The sequence below is a fragment of the Siphateles boraxobius genome, unplaced genomic scaffold (genome assembly GCF_051911475.1).
Source record: "Siphateles boraxobius isolate OS27281-9 unplaced genomic scaffold, OSU_SipBor_1 86, whole genome shotgun sequence".
In the NCBI taxonomy this organism is placed as follows: Eukaryota; Metazoa; Chordata; class Actinopteri; order Cypriniformes; family Leuciscidae; genus Siphateles; species Siphateles boraxobius.
The window spans coordinates 3,286,381-3,310,515 of NW_027509215.1; the positions used below are offsets into that span (position 1 = coordinate 3,286,381).

The 24,135-nt window shown below is 37.1% G+C and overlaps 2 protein-coding genes across 2 annotated transcripts; one reads left to right on the forward strand and one right to left on the reverse strand.

Annotated features, from left to right (window-relative positions):
• Window positions 1-150: 150 nt before the first annotated feature.
• On the reverse strand, window positions 151-16,611 carry capn10 (calpain 10). The gene is made up of 13 exons (XM_077222267.1): window positions 16,388-16,611; window positions 15,903-16,056; window positions 10,521-10,652; window positions 6,223-6,419; window positions 5,889-6,115; window positions 4,696-4,837; window positions 3,831-3,997; window positions 3,482-3,714; window positions 3,197-3,396; window positions 2,407-2,653; window positions 2,030-2,226; window positions 1,687-1,732; window positions 151-1,187 (listed from the first exon to the last, which is right to left on the reverse strand). Exons 1-13 carry the CDS (start codon window positions 16,423-16,425, stop codon window positions 1,161-1,163), a joined length of 2,007 nt encoding a protein of 668 aa, XP_077078382.1. The 5' UTR covers window positions 16,426-16,611; the 3' UTR covers window positions 151-1,160.
• Window positions 16,612-17,965: 1,354 nt separating this feature from the next.
• On the forward strand, window positions 17,966-19,837 carry LOC143731161 (uncharacterized). The gene has a single exon (XM_077221827.1). The coding sequence runs from the start codon at window positions 17,966-17,968 to the stop codon at window positions 19,763-19,765; it is 1,800 nt and encodes a 599-aa protein (XP_077077942.1). The 3' UTR covers window positions 19,766-19,837.
• Window positions 19,838-24,135: the final 4,298 nt, after the last annotated feature.

Consider the following 24,135-nt stretch of genomic DNA (forward strand, 5'->3'; position numbering starts at 1 on the left):
ACATGTTGGTGGATAGTAAATATAAAAAAAAGAATATGAATAAAAATGAGTTGTTTATACACGAAAGTTGTATAAACATCTCATTTATGTGCATGCAAAATAATTATATTTGTTTAAGAATGGTTTGCAAAGCATTCAAATAAAGTAGGATTCAAGTATTTAAATAATTTAATGAATATTTCTACACATATAATAGACACATACAGAAGGAGGAAAGGGTCACAACTGTATTTGTATCTGTAACGAGTCACTGTGCAGCGGCTCCAAGGGCTGGATCAGGGCGGCAGTGTCGCCGCAAGTTCGTCACTAGTGCGGCACTAACAGGCCTGTGGGCGTGGGGGGACCGACAGACACACACACACACGCACACACACACACAATTAGCGCTCACAGAGGCCGACGGGGCAGCGCCCTGTGTGAGGGGCTCCAACTCTGCGGCACACTTCAGAGAGAGCTGGAGCTTCAATAGAGACGCAGACCATTTATTCAATCAATGTCTACCCTTCTTTTGCCAATAATACCCCCATATTTATTCATCCTCTGCATCCTTGTTTTTCTAAAGATCTCGGATTCTTTTTTGCTTTTCTCTCTTTCTGGTCTATCCATCACAGTAACTTTAAATATCAAGTAGTACAAATTTTAGCTGGAAATTCAACAAAATGTTTATACTGAATAACCACATGGTAATGCCTGTTTTTAGACAATCTAGTAAACAAAACACTTAAAAATAAAAGGTACTTCTCATTTGATTATTTTCAGCTTTGCAACGTACAAAAACCAAAAGATCATTAATCATAAACCTGTGATCATTCATAATAAATACATCTGGCATCAGTACATATTTAAAAGGAAAAACATTACAGTTAAAAGAAAGGATATTACAATAATTTTATAAAATGTATCGTTCCAACACAAAATTCTGGCCACATTCGAAGCCGTTGTAAAATCGCACATCAGCGAATGCTATATTAACGTGCCAAGAATCCTTGCGACCAGTGTGACAAATTCCTACATGTTATATACCATGATTTAGCCACTGCCGATGGCTTTTGGTAGTTGTTTGAGGAGAGTGATGTACACCAGTGGCTAAGCTCAGGCTTCATGCCACACAACCTCTAGAGAGCTTTCATCTCAACGTGGGCATCCACTTCCCCAGACTGTCATCTCATCACAGAGATACAGGAGACCTGTGAGAGAAAAGAGAAAGATAGAAAATGGATATTACAAAACTAATGGTACATTAGCGGTCATGAAACTACTTGCAGTGGAGAGCAGTGGAAGTAAAGCAAAATACAAAACTGTCAATTACAGAAACGGTACACACAATAAAGCAAAAAGGAGTTATTTAGCAGGCTGGGAAAAAACATGTATAAATACATCTTAATATTATTCATATTTAATAATATATTACAATGAAAAATGAAACAATTTATCTGTCTGAACTAAAGTTTCAACTAAAGTAGGTTTTATTCATGTTTTTTGTTCAAATTCTATGTTTTATGCAAGACATAAAAGTGTAAATCTAGTTTAAAATAATAGTCATTTATAAATGTTATTTATGATGATCTCCTGCAAAATCATTGCCAATGCATTATATATAGATTTATACACTAGCCCTAGTAGCTAAAAGCTCATGGCTTGAATGTCATCTGAACATGAGTGTGAAATGAACTGAAAGATTGTTACCTCCTGCACCGCATGGCCAAGAAGCTCTTCACTCTGCATTGCTTTCCTGAGGAGGATGACAACCTTAGTAGTTTACTAAATCTCAATCAACCAGCAACCAGCAACACTTTCTTAACATAAAAAAATATCAACAGTGTTTCTCAGAAATCACTTACTGCACCTTTAAGGGACATGGTGGTTACAAAAATATGAGATGGGAAGAAACAATACATTTCAATGCTTTTGCGTTCTTCATGTGTTCAAGAAAAAGCATTGATTTATCCATCAATCTCATTTTATTATTTTTTTTATAGCCCTGTCTCTTTAGAGGCTCTGTACTATAGCGTGTAGGCAGAGTGCTTACCGGTGTATCCTGCGTAGAAGAGTAAGCGTGAAGTGAGCGCTGAGTTCCGGCTGGTAGGTGGAGGGAATTACAACATACTCGCCCGGTTTTAGATGGCAAAACACACTGACCTCCTGGGAGTGTGCATGAGGTACACAACTAACCACAGGACACATGGAACCAGGGGTTAACAGGGAGCCAGAACCACCGGCAGGTACCTGGACACCAAAGCCATAACTATCGAATGTTAGAGACCAACACCTTACTAATACTAAATTACTATACCATTACTAAACCAATTATAATTAGAACTGAACACTTTTAGCACAATAAACACGCTTTAGCTTTAATTCACACTTTAATGCCTTGAAACTTATTAGAAATGAATAATTTCTGACCTTATAAATATGAAATCCGATGGCATGGAGAGCATTTTCAGGCCTGTTTTGGCGAAGAGTGACCCTTACGTTGTTACCTCCAGGGTCATAGGTCACAGTAAGGGGTATACAGGGGTTGTGTCCATGTGTGGCGAAGTTGCGACTTCCTCCAGCAGTAGAACCAACAGACCAAGAGCCATGACAGCTGATGGTTTCCCACTCACCCTCTGAACAGTGCTGAAGTGGAGGAGGAGTTGATTTCATCACACTGGAGAAAAAAACACAGATATTTCAAACTAATAGGAAGACTTTATTGCAACAAATCGGATATGTAGATATGACCACTAATAATTGGTGTTATTTTTATATAGTATATTTACACAGTACTATTCATAAGTTTGAGGTCAGTAAGATTTTTTAGAAAGAAATTAAATTTGTTATTCAGCAAGGATGGATTGAATTGATCAATAGAGACAGTAAAGACATTTATATTGTTACAAAATACTTCTATTTCAAATAAATTATGTTCTTTTGAATATTCTAATCAAAGAATCCTGAAAAAAGAAAAATCACAGCACAAAAAACAGTAAACAGCACAACTGTTTTCAACATTGATAATAATAAGAAACGTTTCTAAAACACCAAATCAGCATATTAGAATGATTTCTGAAGGATCATGTGACACTGAATACTGGAATAATGATACTGAAAATTCAGCTTTGCGTCACAAAAACATTAGAAAATCTTAATGACCCCAATCTTTGAACTTTACAAGAAGTTCAATACAGTAAATATGTCTTTGAGCAGAGACCTGAGAGAAGTAGAGCAGGAAGAGTGAACTCTCAAGAGAAAGCGGCCCTCGGCTCCCTGCAGGAAGGTACTGGGCACCAGCAGGAAAAATCCAGGATTCAGGTGAGTGTCTACAACCACTTCACGATCATAAGCATGCGTGTGTGACACAAGCGGAGGCTTGTTCAGTGTCCGCACCAGGTTAAAGTGTTTCTTCTCCACCTAAAACATATTATATATCACATATGTTACATTACACATAGTGTAATATGTCACTAAAAAAAAGACTGTTTTGTGATTCTCTAACCTTCCAGACATGTAGTGCAATGGCCTGGAGGTGTGGATGCTGCCGAGTGCCGCCCTCTGCTGGGGGTTCAGGGAGTCCGTACTGAAGCAAAGACAGCAACACTTCTCCTCTCTCACACACTTTCAACCAGAACTTAGGGTTGCTGATAAAAGTGCTGTTGTTACGGCAACCGCCTGCAGAGTGACCTTTGACCCAGCGACCCTTTATCTGGTGGCTGTGGGTTAGAAAACTTCCTACATGAAGGGAAATGGCACATTAATATTATGGCACATAATATTAAGATTAAATAAATATAAAAGACAGCAAGGGTCTGGTGATGTAAATGCTTTTAAGAACGTATAGCCCATACCTGTGTAGATGCTTTGGAGGTGTCCTGCAACACTGATGGGATAGCCCACTGTGATCTCATCAAATTCCTGCTGGAATTCTTTCACGTCCATCCAGAATTCCCCTTCTGCTGTGCGTCGCAGTAAAGCCTGAGTGCAGGAGGCCTCCAGAGAAGCCCATCCTGATCCACTGTAGAGAGAGACAGACAAAACCCGTCAGACAGAAGCAGCCTTTCCAAAATCGCCAGCCAACATTTGTGTATGATTGTTCCAAAAAACTGACCACCAAAATGTGTGGAAGAAAAACATAGTACTGTAGGTTTTCTAGAGATAGACAATCTAAGTAAATACTTTTTATAATTTAACAACCGTAAAATTATTATTTCAGACATAATTGTTCATTAACCAATCATTAACCAATCATTTCAATCACAAGAAATAGTGTTTAAAAAACAACATTTTAGTGGAAAAATATCGTTAATTCTCACTTTGTTCTTCAATAATATCATAGTTTTGATTAGGTGTGGTGTTTGCATTTATTCTAATCACAAATGTAGTCCAATGCATTCAAAGCTCAAATAGGATCTGAAAAATCTACATATGCATATGATCATTATTGCTATCCATTGGAAATCAATGACTTTCGGCCTGTCCCTGTCAATGAACCACACAGCACTGCAGTTACTAATAAAAGTAAAATAGATGCAAATTTCTATGAAGAACCTTATTATCATGTTAGTTAAGTATGTTAAATCAATCCACACAGATATGAGATATTTACAATTATTAATAACAAATCTATTTAAAACACATATCAGGTATTTAGCACACAAAATCAACGTAAAAATGGACTAGTATGTGATCATTCAGCATTTTTTCCCTCCATACCTCTCCCTCCACACCCCGACCCAGCTCCTCCTTCCCCAGGGGTTTCTTATCCTGATCAGCTCCACTTGATCGCCTGTAGTCGTTACCACATTTGTCCACTCCACTACACTCATGGCGTGGAACTGGCCGAGCTCTGGGACACCTGCAGAGAGAGAGAGAGAGAACAAACCCATTACTAGAGCTAATACAGTACAAAATACCTGACGGAGCTGGGCTAAATGAGACTCATGTGCATTATACCACCTTGTACCTGGCTAGCAGATCATTTTTCCATTGTTATTGCATAAACAAATACTGCAATATTTCTCACCTCTTTTCTCATTAAAAAACAGTGAGGCATGCTATCAAAATACTTCTATGTGAAACTTCTATAAGGAAGAAGCCCCTTCCTCTAAATATTTCCAGTGGTATTTTGTGAAAGATTTTCTGCCAATTGTAAAATCGCCAGCGAAAAATTCAAGGTATAAATTAGGGACATTGTAAAATCTGTAAACTATTAACTATTGCTGCTATAGTTTATAATGGCTCCCAAATAGTGTTGTTATCGGTAATTAAAAAACAGTTTTGTTATTTTAAATAAAATAAACATTAACTCAATTTAAGTAAACTATTTAAAAATAATAATACAATTAGAAATGTTGCCTTGGCAACTAACTGAAATAAAATAAGTTTAAGTTGAAAAACTAAAATTGAAAAAAAAGAAAGAAACTTTTAACAAAATTTATAAAAATGACAAAAACACACAGCAAAATTACTAAAACTTAAACTACCATTAAAATGAAAACTGAAAATATAAAACTAAAATCTAATAAAAAATTTTTTTAAATACTTTAATTCCATATTACAGTAATAATACTAAAATAACACTACCTAGCTGTGTCAAACAACAGTTACTTGTTTGTCACGTAAAGTCACATTTATTTATATAGTGCATATCAAAGCACATAATATAATTAAGATCAAAGCAGCTTCATGATAATAAACAGAAAAACTACAGTGTTAATGTTGCAAAATCATCAATTATTAAATGAAATTTCAGCTGTGAAGAATCTCTACAGAAGGCAATAGCATCATTATTCAGGTCAATTTAGCTCAATATTGTTTCAGGTCGGTTCAATAACTGTCAGTTCCAAATGAGTGTCAACATCCTGCTCAATTAAATTTAAAATTCAGTGGTTACTTTTCTTTCTCACCCATGGAGGCGCTGTGAACACAGCAGCTGATGGCACATCGCTCCTTCAACTCCAGTGAGAGTTGAGATAGAATCGTTCCATTAGATGTGTGTTGAGTCTGAGTGTCGCTGGACTGTTGTGATGACTCCGCCCCTTTTAGACTCCATCTTACCACTATGGTTCCACTCATGTCCACCATTGCCTCACATACTTGGCCTGCCCACAAACGCTCATATGAACCATGTAGCCTAGCATGAAGAACAGTTGCCAACACTTCAATTATTATGATTTGATCTTAGTTCAAACATCAAAATGATATTTTATAATTTACAGACATATTTTTACCAGCACATACTTGGCATATGCTTTCTCCAAAAGTGCTACCCAGAATGCCCTAGGACTTTGGCATCGTGAGAAGCAGAGAGTGTCATTGATGCAGGGCAGCCGGTCATCCACTCGTACTTCTATCCAGTGCCCATTCCGCCAGAACCGAAACCGGAACTCACCGTGATATGCACAGTCGCCCCACAATGGCTGTTCTGGTGGAAATACCTGATAACAAACACAAACATACATAAAAATACACCTAGAGCACATTCAGTTAAAGTCTTTGCATGAAGTTGTGAAATAAACAACACACAGCAGTGTTGTCATAATGTTTAAGAATAAGAATAATGTGTGAAATAGGATCGAATGCTATATAACACACTCTTTAAACTAGAACTTTTAACACTAGTATCATTTAAACCCATATTTGTGTGCTGCAGAGAAGATGTAGATGAGCTGGGGTATTTAAAATAACTGAATAACAGCGTGAAACAGTGCCCGCCAGGGTATCTGCACACTTTTTAAAGTCAAATTTAAGGCTTTTTAAGACCTTTTTAAGACCTGAAGAAATCAAAATTAATACCTTACATTAGGGGTGCACAATATTGACAAAAATATGTCTCAACATTTTCAAAGTTTTGTTGATAATTAGATGATATTTATATTGTGTTTGTGTACTGGTACCATGGCTGGTTTAGGCCTGTTGTTGACAGCTGACTCACGAACATATATATATTTTTCATATTCTATGCAGTGGTCAGTTCACAGCAGTGAAAGAAATTAACATTTTTTATTAAAGGACAATATTTGCAACCTAAAATTGAGTTCCTGGGGCATTTTCACCCATATATGGACTTTTTTTTTTACTTAGAGGTATGCATCACCTTTTATGTCAAATTCTAACATTCAAATTAAATTATATTAGAATAATAACACAAAACCACTGTTACCAGTTAAATTAAATCATTAAATCAAAATCCATCTTTGCAGTGCAGAGGAGACACAGAAGCAGCATCAGAACTGGCATTAATATATTTACACTCCATTTACAATTGCATAAATAAAGCTATGAGATATTCAATTCTTTCAATTCTTCAATTCTTAATTCAATATTTAAATATGAACTGATTTCTAATTGTAACATTTTAATTACAGGGTACTTTAAATGTGAAACTAAACCCGCCAGTAGGCGGCAGCAAGTCACTGTTTCAGGGAGTCATTCATTCAACCGTATTGTTCAAACAGCTGATTCATTCAAGAAGTGCAAGTGAATGTTCATTGAATCGTTAAAATGATTCATTCAAAACGCGGATTTCAGTCAAGAAATCATCGCTGTCTTTTGCATTAAGACTCTGCTACGGTTTCATTCTGAAATTCTCGTCAGCGAAATAAAGGGAAAACAAACAATATTGACAATATTGTTTATAAAATGTAACTCACACTGTTAATTATATATAAATAATAATTATATAAAATAAATATCATATTTGCTATATTGTCCACGGGAAAACAGCCCTCTTGCTGATGTAATATTGTAATGTTGTATGATAACAACATATGATAAAATACAAAAACTTTATACGTCTATTAGGGAAAATACCTGTAACTGCACTGACACATCACGTAGTGAAAGCAAGCATGAGAGACAATGCGATGTCAGCTCGCAGTGCGCGCTCGTACATAGTTAACGTTACAATAAAACAATGATTACAAAATCATAATAAACAATACACATCGCACACCACTACACACATAAAGAATGAACTTACAATTGAACTGAAATTAACCAGCTTTCTTCTCCTTCTCTCCTGCTGTTTCGCGTGCAGGAGACAGACGTTAATGCTGGCGTGAATGTGACGCGAAATGTCACGTGAACAAGCAAATCCACAAAGAACGAATAATAAATAAAAAAGTACGCTAATTAGATAGTTATAATTTGGAAAACATTTAGATATGTCTAAGTCAAATTGCCATCGAAAATGTAATACCTTTCATAAGTAAAAATAAGACTTTTTAAGACTTTTTATGGCCTTAAATTTTTAAAATCTAATTTAAGACTTTTTAAGACTTTTTAAGGACCCGCAGACACCCTACCGCCCACTTTTTTAGCAGCTTTGGTTCCAAAAGTATCTTCCAGAACCTAACATATACTACTAATCCATATGAATTAAGTGTAAGAATTTTACGAAGAGACACAATCGTTTTATATGATGAACATCTAATTCTAATATTTTATTCACATAATAAACATTCATCAACTCTCATTAGATGTAACAGAAAATCAAGCATGTTTGCTTGACGTGCGAGAACAATGAGGTTTATTCTTGTGTGTTAGCATGTTTGAGTTTCCGTAAGAACCAATGAGGTTCATTCTAGTGTGTTACAGAGCACGTTTGAGTTTCCGCAAGAACCAATTAGGTTCATTGTCGTGTCACACAGCACGTTTGAGCTTCCTCAAGAACCATTGGGGTTTGTTCTTGAGCGTCAAGCTGGTTCGGTTGAGTTTCTGTTTATGTTCGCTGATCAATGTTTAAATGTAAATAAAAGCCTAAATTAAATCTGTTCATTAAATAAAGCAAGCAAGTCTCTTCAGAAAATTTGGACAAATCAGGTTTCATTAAAAATATCTTAATTTGTGATTCAAAGATGATCGGTCTTACGGGAATGAAACAACATAAGGGTTAAAAATTAATGACAGAAGTTTTATTTTTGGTTGAATTAACCCTTTAAAAGTACAGCAGACTGTAGGGAGCATCACAAAGTGTAGGTTTTCTTTCCAGTTATGGCAAAGGTCTGATACAGACTTTATAAACACAAGTCTCGTCTGAAAGGGAAGTGGGAGGTTTTGCTGTAATTTTTAGTAATATCTTCACTATTACTCAGATGTCTAGTTTCAAATATAATTATTTTGAAGTGATGGTTCTTTATTTCTCACTATACAGTGCAGGTGATAAATCCCACTTGACATTTGTGCAGGCTACTGTATACAGGCCACCAGGGCACCATACAGACTTTTTCAATCAGAGCTAGTACCGGCTGCAGATAAAGTCTTAATTGTTGGTGACATATGCATGCTAATTACTTACAAAGAAGACATACAATGACAATGCCAAGAAGTACTAGAGCCAAGAAGTATGACCATATTAGCCCGGTTCTGTCAACACTGCATTGGCTCCCTATTAAACATTGTAAGTAATTAGCAAGATTTTAAAATGTATACAAAGCACTACATGGTTTAGCTCCCCAGTACTTGAGCGAGCTCTTAACCCATTAGTTCTTCACGTCTATTGCGATCTCAATATTCTGGCCAGTTGATAATACCTAGATTATCAAAATCAACTGCTGGCGGTAAATCCCTTTCCTATTGAGCACCAAAACTCTGGAACAGTCTTCCTAGCACTGTTCGGGAAGCAGACACACTCTGTAAGTTTAAATCTAGATTAAAAACACATCACTTTAACCAGGCATACACATAACACATGATCAATTTCTCTTATTCAAATCATGTAAAATGATTGTTAAGCTGCACACATTAGGTCAGCCGGGACCAGGAACACTTCCCATTACACCTGATGTACTCGTTACATCATAAGAAGAATGGCATCTAGGCAAATATTACTCCCTCTGTTTATCCAGAGGTTTACCATAGTAAACTGGATCCGGGCCGTAACGACCACAACGCAGCCCTGAAATGTCAGCAGAGACCGTGTCAACTAGGCTATCCCCTGTGAAGGCCTCATCGACAGAAACAATTAATTTTTTCCTCTGTACAGATGAAAATGTTATGAATTTTATTCCAGTTCCACGGAAATTGCTAAAAACGCTGTATTATTCATGCCAGACAAGTAATTGGCAATGTCACTTTGTAAAGTAAGACTACGAGCCTTTGCACATACGCATTCAAACGCGCATCTCTATAGACTAAACACATAATACGCATGTGCATGCCGTCACCTCGTTATCAATATCTTGCACTTTGAAACCTATTTTAAAGTTTGTGTTCTTCTCAGGCCCCCAAAACGCCATTGTAATGTAAATTAATGGCCAGAGCGCATTAAATGTTTTCTGTTTTCAGTTGAAAACGGTGTCGTGTAAGTGGGGCCTAAGTTAACTACAGATGATTTTTACAATGGAAATTAATTAATCAAAAAATTACTTAAGCTGGACAATATTTTTTTCTAAAGCTGCGGACCGGTACAGCCAAAACAATTTTGTAGCATTAAATTCCTATTATCACTGTAAAGCTGCTTTAAAAAAATCTCTATTGTGAAAAGCACTATGCAAATGAAGGTGACTTGACTTGACATTAAACCTGACACTGTTCACCTTGTTCAGAAGATGTTGGTTCTTGAGTAACATGGAGCAGGCACAGAGCAACCAGCAGTCTCCCAGAATGCCTTGCTTTGGGTGGGCCTTCACAGGGTCATCGGGGAAGAGTTGAGGCTGCTTGCAGATGTCCTAGGAGATATGCAAGGAAAAGTACTGTAAAGCCAGTTTATGGCAATATGTGTTGTAGATGTAGACCCAGTTAATTCTCTTAACAAGTGCAGTTTTCTCCCCCATATGCTTATGTATTTCCAATTGAAATATCATGTTTTGGACATATCAAAGGGCTCATCTCCCTTCTTTGTTAAATGTATGCAATCTGCTATATGCAAATTATAATTTTGTCAATACTTAGGAGTACTCTATCACAGATAGTCTTAAAGGGATAGTTCACGAGTCAGTTCACTAGTATAATAGCGTAAGCTTCTGTTGTTGTACGTCACACGCATCACCCACATGACCAGCGTCGGCCAATAGTGAGCCTACGTGTGACGTAGCTCTACGTAATTACACTAGTTTAACTGACTAGAGGCCAACAGAGAAGGAAATGAATAGTCGAAATAAAGTCGTTTTTTTTTTTTTTTTTTGCTTACAAAAAGTATTCTCGTCGCTTGATAAACTTAAGATTGAGCCACTGTAGTCACTTGGACTATTTTAACGATGTCTTTAATAAATTTTCGAGGCCGGCAAGTTTCAATCCCTGAAGACTACTATGGACTAGTGTGGAGGAGTGATCCAGGTCTCAGATTTCATCAAAAATTTCTTTATTCCTGTTCCGAAGATGAACGCAGGTCTTACGGGGTTGGAACAACATGAGGGTGAGTAAATACTGACAGAATTTTCATTTTTGGGTGAACTATCCCTTTAAAGGTAACCCACTAAAAGCCAATATTTTTAATATCGTGGAGTCTTTAAAATTGTGACAGACACCAAGCTAAATGAAAGTCAGTTCTTATAGGTCTTCATGTGTGTTTACTGGAAACGAATGAAAGAATGCAACAATAACAAAAATAGTATTCACGAGTTCCCACTTACAAATAAGTCGGATAGATTAAATTGGTAAACGTATTTGGCGTGCTGTCCGGCTCTCATCTTGGTAATTGGCCCTAATGCAGAGTATCCCCCCCCCAGGTTTAGGAAGTGACCTGGTGAGTGAGAGGAGACGGGGTGGTGGAGGGATTCTAAAGAAAAAGAACTTCCGGTGGAGAGAACGCTGGCATGTTTGGTTGCCGCTTCTTCACTCGGTACTTTTAATTGTTTTTACGTGTTTTATATTATTATTTTTTTTATTATATGTTTTTGTTGGATTCCTTGTTACTTGGTCGTGCTTCTACATTTCTGACTGGGATCGGAAAACACTCTTTGCTGTGCCTGTGAAACCTACGTGTGTGTAACCTATCGGTGTGCCTGGATTTTTCACTCCTTTGTGCTCTCCGTGATTCTGTATCAGTGCGTCAGAAGTTCTGTTTTACTACAACGCTTTGGATTCTACCCTGGACATTTTGGATTGGATCAAACCGTGTCCTGTGTAGCAGTGTCTGATCTTTGGTTCATCACAACATTTTGATCTCAATTGGAGTATGTGGATTTGTTTACTATTTACTGTCATTTGTATCTTAACATTGACTGGGCTCCGTGGAGTGTGCATCCTCGAACACCTGGACCACGTTATGATAAGGTACTCTCTGCCTGAGCTGCTTTCACAGAAACACCAGTTGTTGCTCAACATACGTGTCCGTGAAACTTTACGATCACTTCATCTTCTACGTCGGCCTAAATATGTCCATAGGGGATCGCAGCGGAATTTTAACATCACAGGGACTGATATTAAGGTCTTATGTTCCCGTCCCACATGTATTGACATTAATCAAAACATCTCTCGTGGTGTTTGCCCTGCGAACTTATGCTATCCACAAGTGTCTACTATATACTGTGACAAAGACCTGTTTTGATCTTGTTTATCTATCGGCCACCGAAACCTAACCCTCTGTTCTTTGAAGAACTCACAGAGCTACTTGCATTTGTAAATCCCCTCTGTCCATCTATGATTCTTATTGGAGATATTAACATTCATGTTGATAATCCTAGTTGTAATCATACTACTAATTTGATGGAGATTCTGGATTGTTTTAACCTGATACAACATGTAAACTTTTCTACTCATAGAAAAGGTCATACACTTGATTTAGTGTGTACAGCTGGTGCTGATATTAATCAGCTTGAAGGCAAAGATTTGTGTATCAGTGACCATAAGCTCTTGAGCTTTAACTTATCTGTTCCTCTTCAAAAACTACAAAAGAGGGTTATTAGTTTTAGAAATCTTAAAAATATCGATCTTAATCAGTTTTCATGTATGATCAATGAGAGTCCTGCAGGTAATACTGTTGATCACTATAATTTAATTTTATCATCAATTCTGGATGTGCTGGCCCCCAGGAAGGAACGTGTGGTTTCATTTTCAAAATCATCACCCTGGTTTACTATTGAGCTCAGGGCTCTTAAAGCAAAGAACAGGCAGTTGGAACGACAATATAAAAAATCAGGGCTCACTGTTCATAAACTTATGTATGATGAGCATTTGGTTCGGTATAGCGATGCCCTCAAAATAGCAAGAACTGAATACTACTCTCAAATCATTAATGACGGTACTGCAAAACCAAACAAGATGTTTAGAGTAATCAACAAACTCCTTAAACCTACCAATCCACTTATTTGTTCCACTGTGCAGCAGTGCAATAATTTTCTGATATTATTTACTGATAAAATTGAGAATATTTATCAGTCTATTACTTCTGTCTCTTTGTGTGCACCTCCTGAGATTCAGCCTGTAAATTGTCCACTTACCCGGTTTTCTAGTTTTCAAACGGTCACCATTGATTACATTTCCAAATTAATTATGACGATGAGTTCCTCTACCTGTACTCTGGATCCTATTCCAACTCATGTTCTCAAGGAGTGTCTGTCATCTATCAGTCCTCTCATTTTGAACATTGTTAATGCTTCTCTTACTACTGGACTTGTTCCCCAAGCCCTTAAGGTTGCTTCTATCACACCCGTTCTTAAAAAGCCTGGGTGTGATGTGTCTGATCTGTCTAATTACAGGCCAATATCTAATCTTCCTTTTTTGGCGAAGGTTTTGGAACGTGTTGTTATGTCACAACTACATTCTCACTTGTCCATGAATGAGCTTTTAGAACCTTTTCAATCTGGTTTTCGATCAGGACATAGTACTGAGACTGCCTTGGTCCGAGTTATGAATGATCTCCTCGTCTCTGCTGACTCTGGTGCTCTTACTATCTTGGTGCTGTTAGATTTGAGTGCAGCTTTTGATACGGTGTGTCACTCTATATTGATTGAGAGACTCGAGACTTGGATTGGTATTTCCGGTACAGTGTTGGAGTGGTTTAAATCTTACCTCACTGATCGTACCCAGTTCGTCACGTTAGAAAATAATAAATCTAACGTTGGACAGGTATGTCATGGTGTCCCTCAGGGGTCTGTCCTTGGCCCAATACTTTTTAATATTTACATGCTTCCTTTGGGGCAGATTATTAGAAAGCATGGTTTGGGGTTCCACTTCTATGCTGATGATACTCAGATTTATATTAGCACAAAAACTAATATCACAGGTACATCAGCAATGCTTTCTGACTGTCTGCACGAAATTAAATTATGGATGTACCACAATTTTCTTAAATTAAATGGTACTAAGTCAGAGGTTCTTTTAGTTGGTACCCCTGCAGCTACCTGTAATGGTAAAACATTTAATTTAGACATTGAAAACAATGTACTGTCTCCATTACCTCAAGTTCGCAACCTTGGTGTAATTTTTGATTCTCACTTAACACTTGAAGCACATATCAAGAGCATTTCAAAATCTGCATTCTTCCATTTGAGGAATATTGCCAGGATCAGGCCTTTTCTTTCATTACCTGATGCTGAGAGGCTTGTCCATGCACTTGTGACCTCTAGGCTTGATTATTGTAATGCCCTTTATCTTGGCCTACCTGCAAAGTCCATTAAGCGACTGCAACACATACAGAACTCAGCTGCACGTGTTCTTACACATACTCCTTTTCGTCAGCATATCTCTGGTGTGCTTAGGAACCTGCATTGGCTTCCGGTACATCCCCTTATTGATTTTAAAACTCTTATTTTAACATATAAAGCTGTACATGGAACTGCACCATCATATATATGTGATTTGATTACGCCATATATGCCCTCTCGATCTTTGCGCTCCGCCCACTCTTTTCTACTGAAACAGCCTTCTTGCAGACTGAAAACGATGGGTGAAAGAGCTTTCTCTGTGGCAGCCCCCAGGTTGTGGAATGCACTTCCTTTAACGATTAGGAATGCTACAACATTAACGAGTTTTAAGAAACTGTTAAAAACCCATCTTTTTTAAGAAGGTGTTTGTGTCTTAATTGGTGTATGTTAATTTATCTTAATTTTTAATGCATTTACTTTTGTACTGTACTTGTAGCGCTTTGGGTACAAGAAAAGCGCAATATAAATAAAATGTATTATTATTATTATTATTATTATTAAAGACTGTAGAGAATCCTTAGGTGGGTTTGACTGTGATAATATATGGTTTGCCTTCGTGCTGATTGGGTAGATATGTTGATTACTGATTGTAGACAGCTGGTGATACTGGAGTATTTGTTGATTACTGATTGTAGACGTTAATAAAACATAATTTCGAAAATAGAATTAGTATGGCCCAAATCGTAGTATGTTGAAATAAGTATTTCAAAGATTCCCGGATAGTCAACTATTTCCGGCCGAAGTGCAGATCAATGCACACTCTAACGGCTAATATTGCCCACAACCCATTGCGCGCTGAACGAGGATTTGATTAGAACTACTAACACAAGCATAATTGTTAAAAAACTACATTGAGGATGTGTGAGTCCGGCGGTGACTGAGATTTAGATAAAGGGGTTTGAGAGATTAATTATCTGTATCTCTAACCTGACGAAAATGTATTTATTCAATGTTGTATATTTCATCTGCAGCAGCATAATGAACTTTTGTAAAGATACGTTTAGCCATTAACTTTTAAATGCCTCATTATATTCAAATTGCAAACACATGAGGAGAGTCTCCGCATGAAAGGACCACGACTGGCAGATCAACGTGCTACAACATTTCTCTCCGAAACGGTAGAAATTAAATTAGATTGAATGGAGGATTTTGACTGTGACAAAATGATTGACGGGATGCACGTAACTAAGCGACAGAGCTGTCCATAATGAAGTAGTATGTCCCAAAGCTTGCCAACTCTTTTGCACACTAAAAAGTATATACTTCTTCACAAAAAGAGTACATACTCTTAAGGCGTAGTATAAGAAGGAAAATTGGGAGCGCATATGTTACCTGTGGGCGGAGCCAAGTGACATCAGCCAAAAGTTTGGAGAGGGGGGTGGTGTAGTCACAGAAGACTGAGGAGTCAACAGCCGGAAAGTCCGGGTCCAAAAACATTGCATGGTGCTCAGTCTCCGTTGCCATGGCAACCAAACCAGCTTCACTTCTGATAGAAGAAACACAAGCAGTAACACAATCACAAATGTGAATGATAAATTAATCTCAGCACGCTGTGCGTTTTTAAGACATAAAAGAAAATGTCGTATACAGTAAGACAATTGTTATCATATTTTTGACTTTTGCATATGTGATCAAAAGACATTAACCTGAAAACTAATTTGTCCAAAAGCACAGTTTAAAGTTGCGAGCGTGGGGTTAAAACAGCTTTTAATGGAAATTTCGGCTCTTCTAAAACTGCTTTAGTGACAAACATGTTCAGATATCAAACATCAGAATCAGCATTAGCCTAACGTTAATCATAATTCATGCAGACGTACCGTCGGGTCAGCTGGGTTGATAAAGCAAAGAAATGCATCTAAATCTAGTTTGATAAATCTTGGAATTGCATGCCATATCGCTAGTAATTGAAACACTGAAAGAAACATAAACACTGCTACAGCATCCCATAACCGGAAGGACGCGCGCGCCGTGACAGCGCTGTCATCCGGGGCGGAGGCGGGAGCTGCAGCAGGCTCGCCCCCTACCTGAGCTCTTCAGAACTACCATTAAACGATTCGCACTGCTGCAAAACCGTCCTGGGTCATTGCTCTGATGTTTTTTTTTTTTTTTTTTTTTTAGCATTCTTATACGACTTTTCGTGGTAAATAAATCTCTAGTAAAGCAAAACACTTCTTGATATTAATATGTGATAAACAAACCCGTTGAAGAATACACTTCTTATAATATTAGCTTATAATGTAAGGAATGAAATGTTGTAGGCTATATGCTATATGTATAAGAGTTATTAGGTCTATGGGTGTTTTGGGGCAATTGTGTCCATGTGAAATAATTTTTTTTAAAAGACAAAATCGCAGCGTGATAAACAACTTGAGAATTGACACACTAAATATATTCTTTTCCCAAGTGATTTCTCCACACATCACATGTCTCATATTTGAAGCATATTCTTCATTGACATGTTGTCTTTATAGTAAAGTACAATTTATTTGACCAGAATGTTTCATTATGGTGAAACTGAGGGACAGTCTTACAGGCTCCATGTCCGTTGCAGACACACCCTGTCTGTAAAGTACACCAGACATCCCAAGTCTCCCGCATATTGATAGCGGCTCTCTGATGCCCGCAAATTAGTTCAAATCTCCCGGAATCTAGAGCGAGCGAGCAAGCAAGACCGCGCATGCGAGACAGAACATAATGTGCTCCATACTGTGCCCCCACCCCCAAATGAGATACCTCCCTGAAATGACTTCTTGCAGGTTGGGATGTCTGAGTACTTAGTACAGCCTCCTCCTACTGTATAAATAACACCCAGTAGATGCGAAGGATGCAGAGGACCTTCAATCTGAGGTAGGATGAGTTTAAATTTAAGTCCGCTGAATATTACAAATATCTTCAAAGAGTTTAAAATTCATTCAGATGAAAAATAAGATTATGAATTACATTTACTGAAATATTTCAGAAATTATTGAAATATTACATTTATATTTTAAAATATTAAATGGAGGTCAAAATAAACTTAAACTATTGAGTTTATACTGTCAATGATAGGATACCAGTGTTAATGTGTTTCTAACATTTAAAAATAAAGTGTATGTGTGTAGTAGTTGATTGCCTAAAAAGTGTACACTGAGTGGCTGTCTATTTTTTATTGAGTGTCCCAAATGGCTCTCCACAGAAATGCCACATACACATTTAAGCACCTTCATAAAAATGTACTACTGTAATAAAGTTATATTGTTAATATTGTTTAGCATTACAATTTTTAAAATGTTAATATTAAAATCTTAAATTCAATATAAAAAACCAACATCATTAAATTGTCTGCTTATGATCCAATTATATTTACATCTTATATGTTTGATTTACCTCGTTTTTTTGTAGATTAAGATTTTGCCATGGGTGCCACGAGACTCTGCTTCCTGCTCATCTGTGTCTTTTTGGCGAGCGTCTCTTCTGTGAAAAAACTTAACAATATTAATGACTTGAGAAACACTGGCTATGGAAAGCCTTATCCACGTCATGGACTCCAATTATTGTTCTGGCTTGCCCGAAACGCGATTGTTGATCAAAACAACAATCATATCCAATTGAAATTTAATCCTATAAGAGACTATGGATTCCATTATTTTGGAAATGGAGAGTGCATTCTTCCCTCATTGAGCCCCAGGCAAAAATACTATTCTGTTGGCAATCTAAATTATCCTCGTGCTAGTGATTTTCCGGAGTATGTACTGAGGCATTACAGAAACAACGATCTACCAGAAAGAAATATGGACAGGCTTATCATCTCTTTGGACACAAACAGACCAGACAGCATATCCAATGTGTTTATTACAGCACATAACCTTAACAGGAATGACTTTAATCCTTCTGAGACTTATGAGATTGATCCTGCACTAATCTTGATGATCAGAGAACCTAATTGCCAAGATCATGTTATTTACAGTACATCACAACATGATAATGAAGATGATGATAGATGCAATCAGTTTCTGGAACAGACAGGATATTACAGCAATGACTGTAGGTCTAAACACAGCCGCCGAAAGAAACGCTCACCCTATTCCCAGTGCAATACATATGAGGGAATTAAACTAGAGATTAAAACAACTACACAAGGTTATTCAAAGCTTATATGGAATATACCTCCTGACAAAATGAAAAACTATATGTATGTATACATTGATATTTGCCAAAACACTCCTTCCAATGATCCTAATAAAGGTCCTACGCAGGTCAGGAAAAAGGATTTCAAGATTGTTACATCACCTGGGGCTTTAGATACTTCTGTCTCACTGAATGCTGGTCTCCAACCCCGATTGCGAATGTACACGTCAAAGTTTAGTTATGTTTTTAATAAGCCATATATTTGGAATGGACCAGAGTTTGATGGAGCTAACAGAGTGCTCCCCATCAGAATAAAGGGGACGGATGCTAGTCTGCAGCTCTACGCTGGAAACGGCAAAGCCTGTGCTCGACTCTACATCGGGAAAACCTTCAGTAACTGGAAGGATGTTCTTTACTACTCATGGGTGGGGTTCTACAAAAGTTCACAAGATAAAAATGGTGGATGTTACACGTATCAGTATGCTACAAAGTTTGCAATGATTGACAACACTAGCATAAAGAATTATGACATTTACCAGTACGATTCTAGTTTGACTATTTCTCCCGGAGTTCAAATCCGCTTCTTGCTGGACCAAAAATATAACAATGTTTTAGCACAAACTACACCCTGGGACAGTGATGAAAAAGTGACATCAGTTTGTGACAAAGGGAATCCTGAACTCTCATCATCCTGGTCTTATCCAGAATTCTTTTACAAACCAGAGATCTATGATGCTAACAATGTCCTCCCTATTAAAATACAGAGGTATGATGCTGGTCTGCAGCTCTTCACCAAAGACGGCAAAGCTTGTGCTCGGCTTTATATCAAGAAGACCTTCACAGACTGGAAAAATACCTTCTACAACTCATGGGTGGGGTTTTACATTAGTTCACAAAAAACAAATAAACAGTGTGACACATATCAATATGCTGTGTATTTTGAAAAGATGGATGAGGGTACCAAAAACTTTGATGTTTATCAGTTCAAATCCAAATTAGCTATTGCACCCGGAGTACAAATTCGTTTCATGAAGGACAAGGGCTATGATAAAAAATTAGTGGAAACTGAGCCCTGGAAGAGTGGTTAAAAACTCACTATTAATGAATCAGATTATGACAAATAAATGAAAGCTTTAAAGCAGGATAATATCATTCTAACAGTCTGAGCTCATACAATCTTATATAATTTGTAACAATCTGCTGTCTGTGTCCTGATAACTACAGATCTGACTGTTAATCACAGATCTCTCTAATATAGTATATACTGTATACTGTATCTTCATTTGTTATTAACAAAATAATTATTAAAAATGATATAAAATCTGTGTCCTGATAAGTACATGCACTGTTAATCACATAGTTCATAATATACTGTATCTTCATTTGTTATTAACAAAATAATTATTAAAAAAAGATATAAAATCTGTGTCTTGATAAGTACATGCACTGTTAATCAAATAATTCATAATATACTGTATCTTCATTTGTTATTAACAAAATAATTATTAAAAATGATATAAAATAATGTTAACAATAATCTTGGCATTTATATCATAAATATTATAAAATACAAAATTGTATTGCAATGAATTAATAATGTGACAGCCTTTCTCTGCTTATTTTACTGATCAATTAAAATGCATCTATCCAATGGGAGTGAGTTGAGTTTGTGTCCTTGTTTGGATATCCCACTGGAAAAAATTAAAAAACCAAAGGTAAATAATTGAATTTTCTAAAGCAGTGGTTTTATGTTGGTTTCAAAACCTGTTTAAAATGTTGTTGTTTTTTTGTAAATTCCATTGTTCTAAAATTTGGGAAATTCTGTCACATGCTATACAGGGGATACATTTACAGTTTATTAATTGCAGTATTTATTCATCAAACAAATGACTTTATTTTTGTATTTACCATCATTATTTTCCCTTGCTAATGGTCTTAAATATGGTGGATGATCAGGAAAAGTCATGTGACATGTCAGCTTAAAGTTACACAGTATCTGCATATTATTTAGTAACTTAGCCAAACTCACTGTCTGCACTGACAAGAGGGTTTTTCCTGATAATCCTGTGTTCATTTTGTAAATTTGACATTTGACAAAATTGACACTTGTTTCGGAGATGTTTAGAATCACTAGTTTTTTTATTTATTTCTCCAGTAGTCTTTGGTGACAAGACAAGTTTTACAAAAATATCTTGGAAAAAATAATGATCATGTGTTAAAACAACCTGCCAATGAAAATTATTACACATCAATATGTTGTACATTTTAAAATGATGGAGGATGGTGAAAAGAATTTTGATATCGGCACAAGTCCAATTTGGCCACTGTACCAGGAGTATAGATCTGTGCTCTGATAGACAAAGGTTATGATAATACATTAGACCAAACAGAGCCCGAGTGTTTAAAAACTCAATGAATCATGTAAAATTATTAAAGTGTCCTATAAGCACTGTTAATTTGTTATAGATAAAATGTCATTTTTTTCTTTAAAAACGTAACAGACACAGGCTGGTAAGGAAAATTAATTGACCTCCAGAGTCCAGGAGCTCACTTACTTTCATTCATTATATAACCTATATGTTTCCTTTGAGATAGGCATCTCTTTTGTTACTTACTAACCATATTAGTAAAATAAACAATAAATCACTATTGTTCATCTCGGGAGGTGAGTTAATTTCTATATGATGTACATATGTCACTTCAAGAAAAAGCAAAAAAAGAAGAAGAAAAAATAAAGGAACGTTGGTTCATGATCGACCCATCGCAATTCACGTTTAGGCATTTTTGTATGTGCTCCAAATTTTTGGTTGGATTCAAAACAAAACATTTGCATGTTTCGAAGCTTCAGTATAACATAAATTCGCGAGGAGTTTCCCCTCTAAGGCCATTCACACAATGATTTTTCGAAGTTAAAAAACGTGATATGCAGGAGGATATAGAAAAATAAATCCAGTTGTTGTGGTGTTGATTCACATTATTTTTAGACTATTGTGCAGAAATGCTTCATTGCCTAAAAAGGAACTTTCACAAAAGCCCAAATTTCACTGTTTTTTGTCCCTGGCACAAAATGATCAGCTAACATAATTTCACTAATCATTTCATCAGCACATGGGAAAGTGTGAACCAGTGAAATTACTCATTTTGATTGGATTAAAAGAGCAGACTGTTTGCTATAAAAAAGGAGGGAAGAAGTGCTTCCAATCATTGTGTTCTTGTGTTAGCAATAGTTACCTCCAAAGAAAGACTTAAATGAGCTCAAATGCAAGGAAATTACTGCAAAGAATATTGCACCTGATAGAACCATTTACCGGATCATCAAGAACTTCAAGGAGAGTTGCAGTCCAACTGCAGTGAAGGCGGCTTCGGGACAACCCAGAGTGTCAAGGAAGCGCCAGGACCATCTCATCCTGAGGATTCAGCTGCATGATTGTGTGATAGAAATATTTTATGTAATAGGTATTTTCAACATTAAATGTACAGAGAAATGCAGACTAAGGATCCTCAGGTCAAAGGTCATATACTTAACCAAAAAGTGCTTAACACAGTAGAACTAACAGTCACATGATTAGCTTAGATCATTACAAACCAATCACCAGAACAAATCACAGTGAAGAAGATCTGTGATTTTTACTCAACTGTATAATATAAATGTACATGTATCTTTCTATTCAGGAGACTCACTTGGTTGTTGTGGCCAGTGATCTCCCGGCCGTGAATAAAACTTAATTTCTACAAAGAGCAACTTGGAAGTCGTGTCAGGTATATGCTGCTTAGCTGAGAAATAGATTCTACGATCAAAAGACAACAACAGAACATCCATGTGTGATTGAGGTAGTAATAGTAGCTTCTTGACGGGACCCCGTCACCTTAGTTCAGGGAAGTATTGTATTGTAAGATTATTTTAACAACTGCAAGTTGTTAGATTGTCCGTGGTGAAGAAATCAGATTAAGTAGATTGTATACGTTGTATACATATTAAGAATTTCCACGAAAATTGTGTCACCAGTGCTGTGCATGCTCAACAATGACAGCAGGCCAAGACTTTGGACAACGGCTTCTGCAAAAGTGCCACGTTGTGTCTGTGTCCTTATTACCCTGGTTATTTTGCAATAAGGACCTGGTGACTGGATGTATCCCTTACAGATCATTACGAGTATTTTTACATCCTCATCATTGTTTTTACTTAATGGGAACTTGTAAGTTCCTCTTTCATAAAACAAGGATGTTTTATGAAAATGCTGACAACAGCTCTCCGGTTTGGACTTGTCACCCTGGAGGTCATGATCAGCCTCACCTATTACAGCTATAACTAACATCTGGGGAAAGAATAATGGCTAAATACTTATTCTGTTTCAAGGCAACAAGTTGGTGTCCCATGCACCCTTTTTGACATTAAAAACAAGAGACATAGACAACAGAGACATAGACTACTGTTGCTGAATGTTAGGATTTCACAATCCCCAATGTTCAATAATAATGTAATAAAACAGAGGAAAGCAAATGTAAAGGTTATGGCTGTTAGCCTGTTTGCAAACATGATGACTTTGGCAGTTCTCAATGCCCCAAGTTCAGGGAGAAGAGTTCATCATCAGTCCCAACAACCTCTGTAGCTATACAAGCCTGTTTCAGAGGCCAATAAAACCAACAGTGGAATATAGTACAAGTCTCTGAAGCTTGTGCTCAGCTTTATTTTAAGACCAGACATTCAGTAATTGGAAACAAGCTTTCTAGAATGGGTGTTTACAGTTTACAAGATGTCAACTATGTTGACCATACGAACAGCTTGTTCCAGTGCAGTGGATTTAAAAAAAAAATAGTGATGCACAGGCTTGGACACCTTATTGAATAAGGTGTCCAAGCCTGTGCATCAGGGCCAGCAAGGCCTTCTCTGCAGGCCTAAACACTATCAGAATAACTGACTTGCACTTTAATATATTTTTCCATGAATGAGTATTAAATTATTCCCAATAGTCCATTCTCTTAATTTCATAGCTTTTCTCTTGGTTGCGCTGTTTCCAGTAGTGTATGTTTATGTTAGAGCTTTTATCCAATCATATTTCCGCCATCGTGTTGTCAGGGTCAAAGGGACGCAGTTCTCGCTCCCTTCTCAGGGAACAAGGGTTACTGAGTCGTAACCCGAGGACGTTCCCTTTCGAGGGAACTCCAACTGCGTCGAATGACACTTTGGGGGAACGAGTACCCACTACGCCACAACGCGCCCTGCCTGCCCTAGTGTGAAGCTGCTCACAGGCACACTTAGGACGCGAGCACAAGAGAGCCGGGTGTAGACGGAATGTCTAAACTATAAAACCTAATAAAGGTATGAGGGGTATTCCATCCTGCTGCATCGCAGACCTCCTGGATCGGGGCCCCCGCGAGACGGGCTCTAGAGGACGCCATGCCTCTGGTAGAATGAGCCATCACGGCCAAAGGTGAAGGCATACCGCGCACCTGATAG

Excerpts from the sequence above, each read along its gene's own strand:
- capn10 (XM_077222267.1), bottom strand. The coding sequence starts at position 16,425 with ATGCATTTCTTTGCTTTATCAACCCAGCTGACCCGACG. Across the intron at positions 10,653-15,902 it reads TCACTTGGCTCCGCCCACAG|GACATCTGCAAGCAGCCTCA; the intron begins GTAACATATGCG and ends CATATCTCCTAG. Across the intron at positions 2,654-3,196 it reads TCCTGCTCTACTTCTCTCAG|TGTGATGAAATCAACTCCTC; the intron begins GTCTCTGCTCAA and ends TTTTTTCTCCAG.
- LOC143731161 (XM_077221827.1), top strand. The coding sequence starts at position 17,966 with ATGGGTGCCACGAGACTCTGCTTCCTGCTCATCTGTGTCTTTTTGGCG.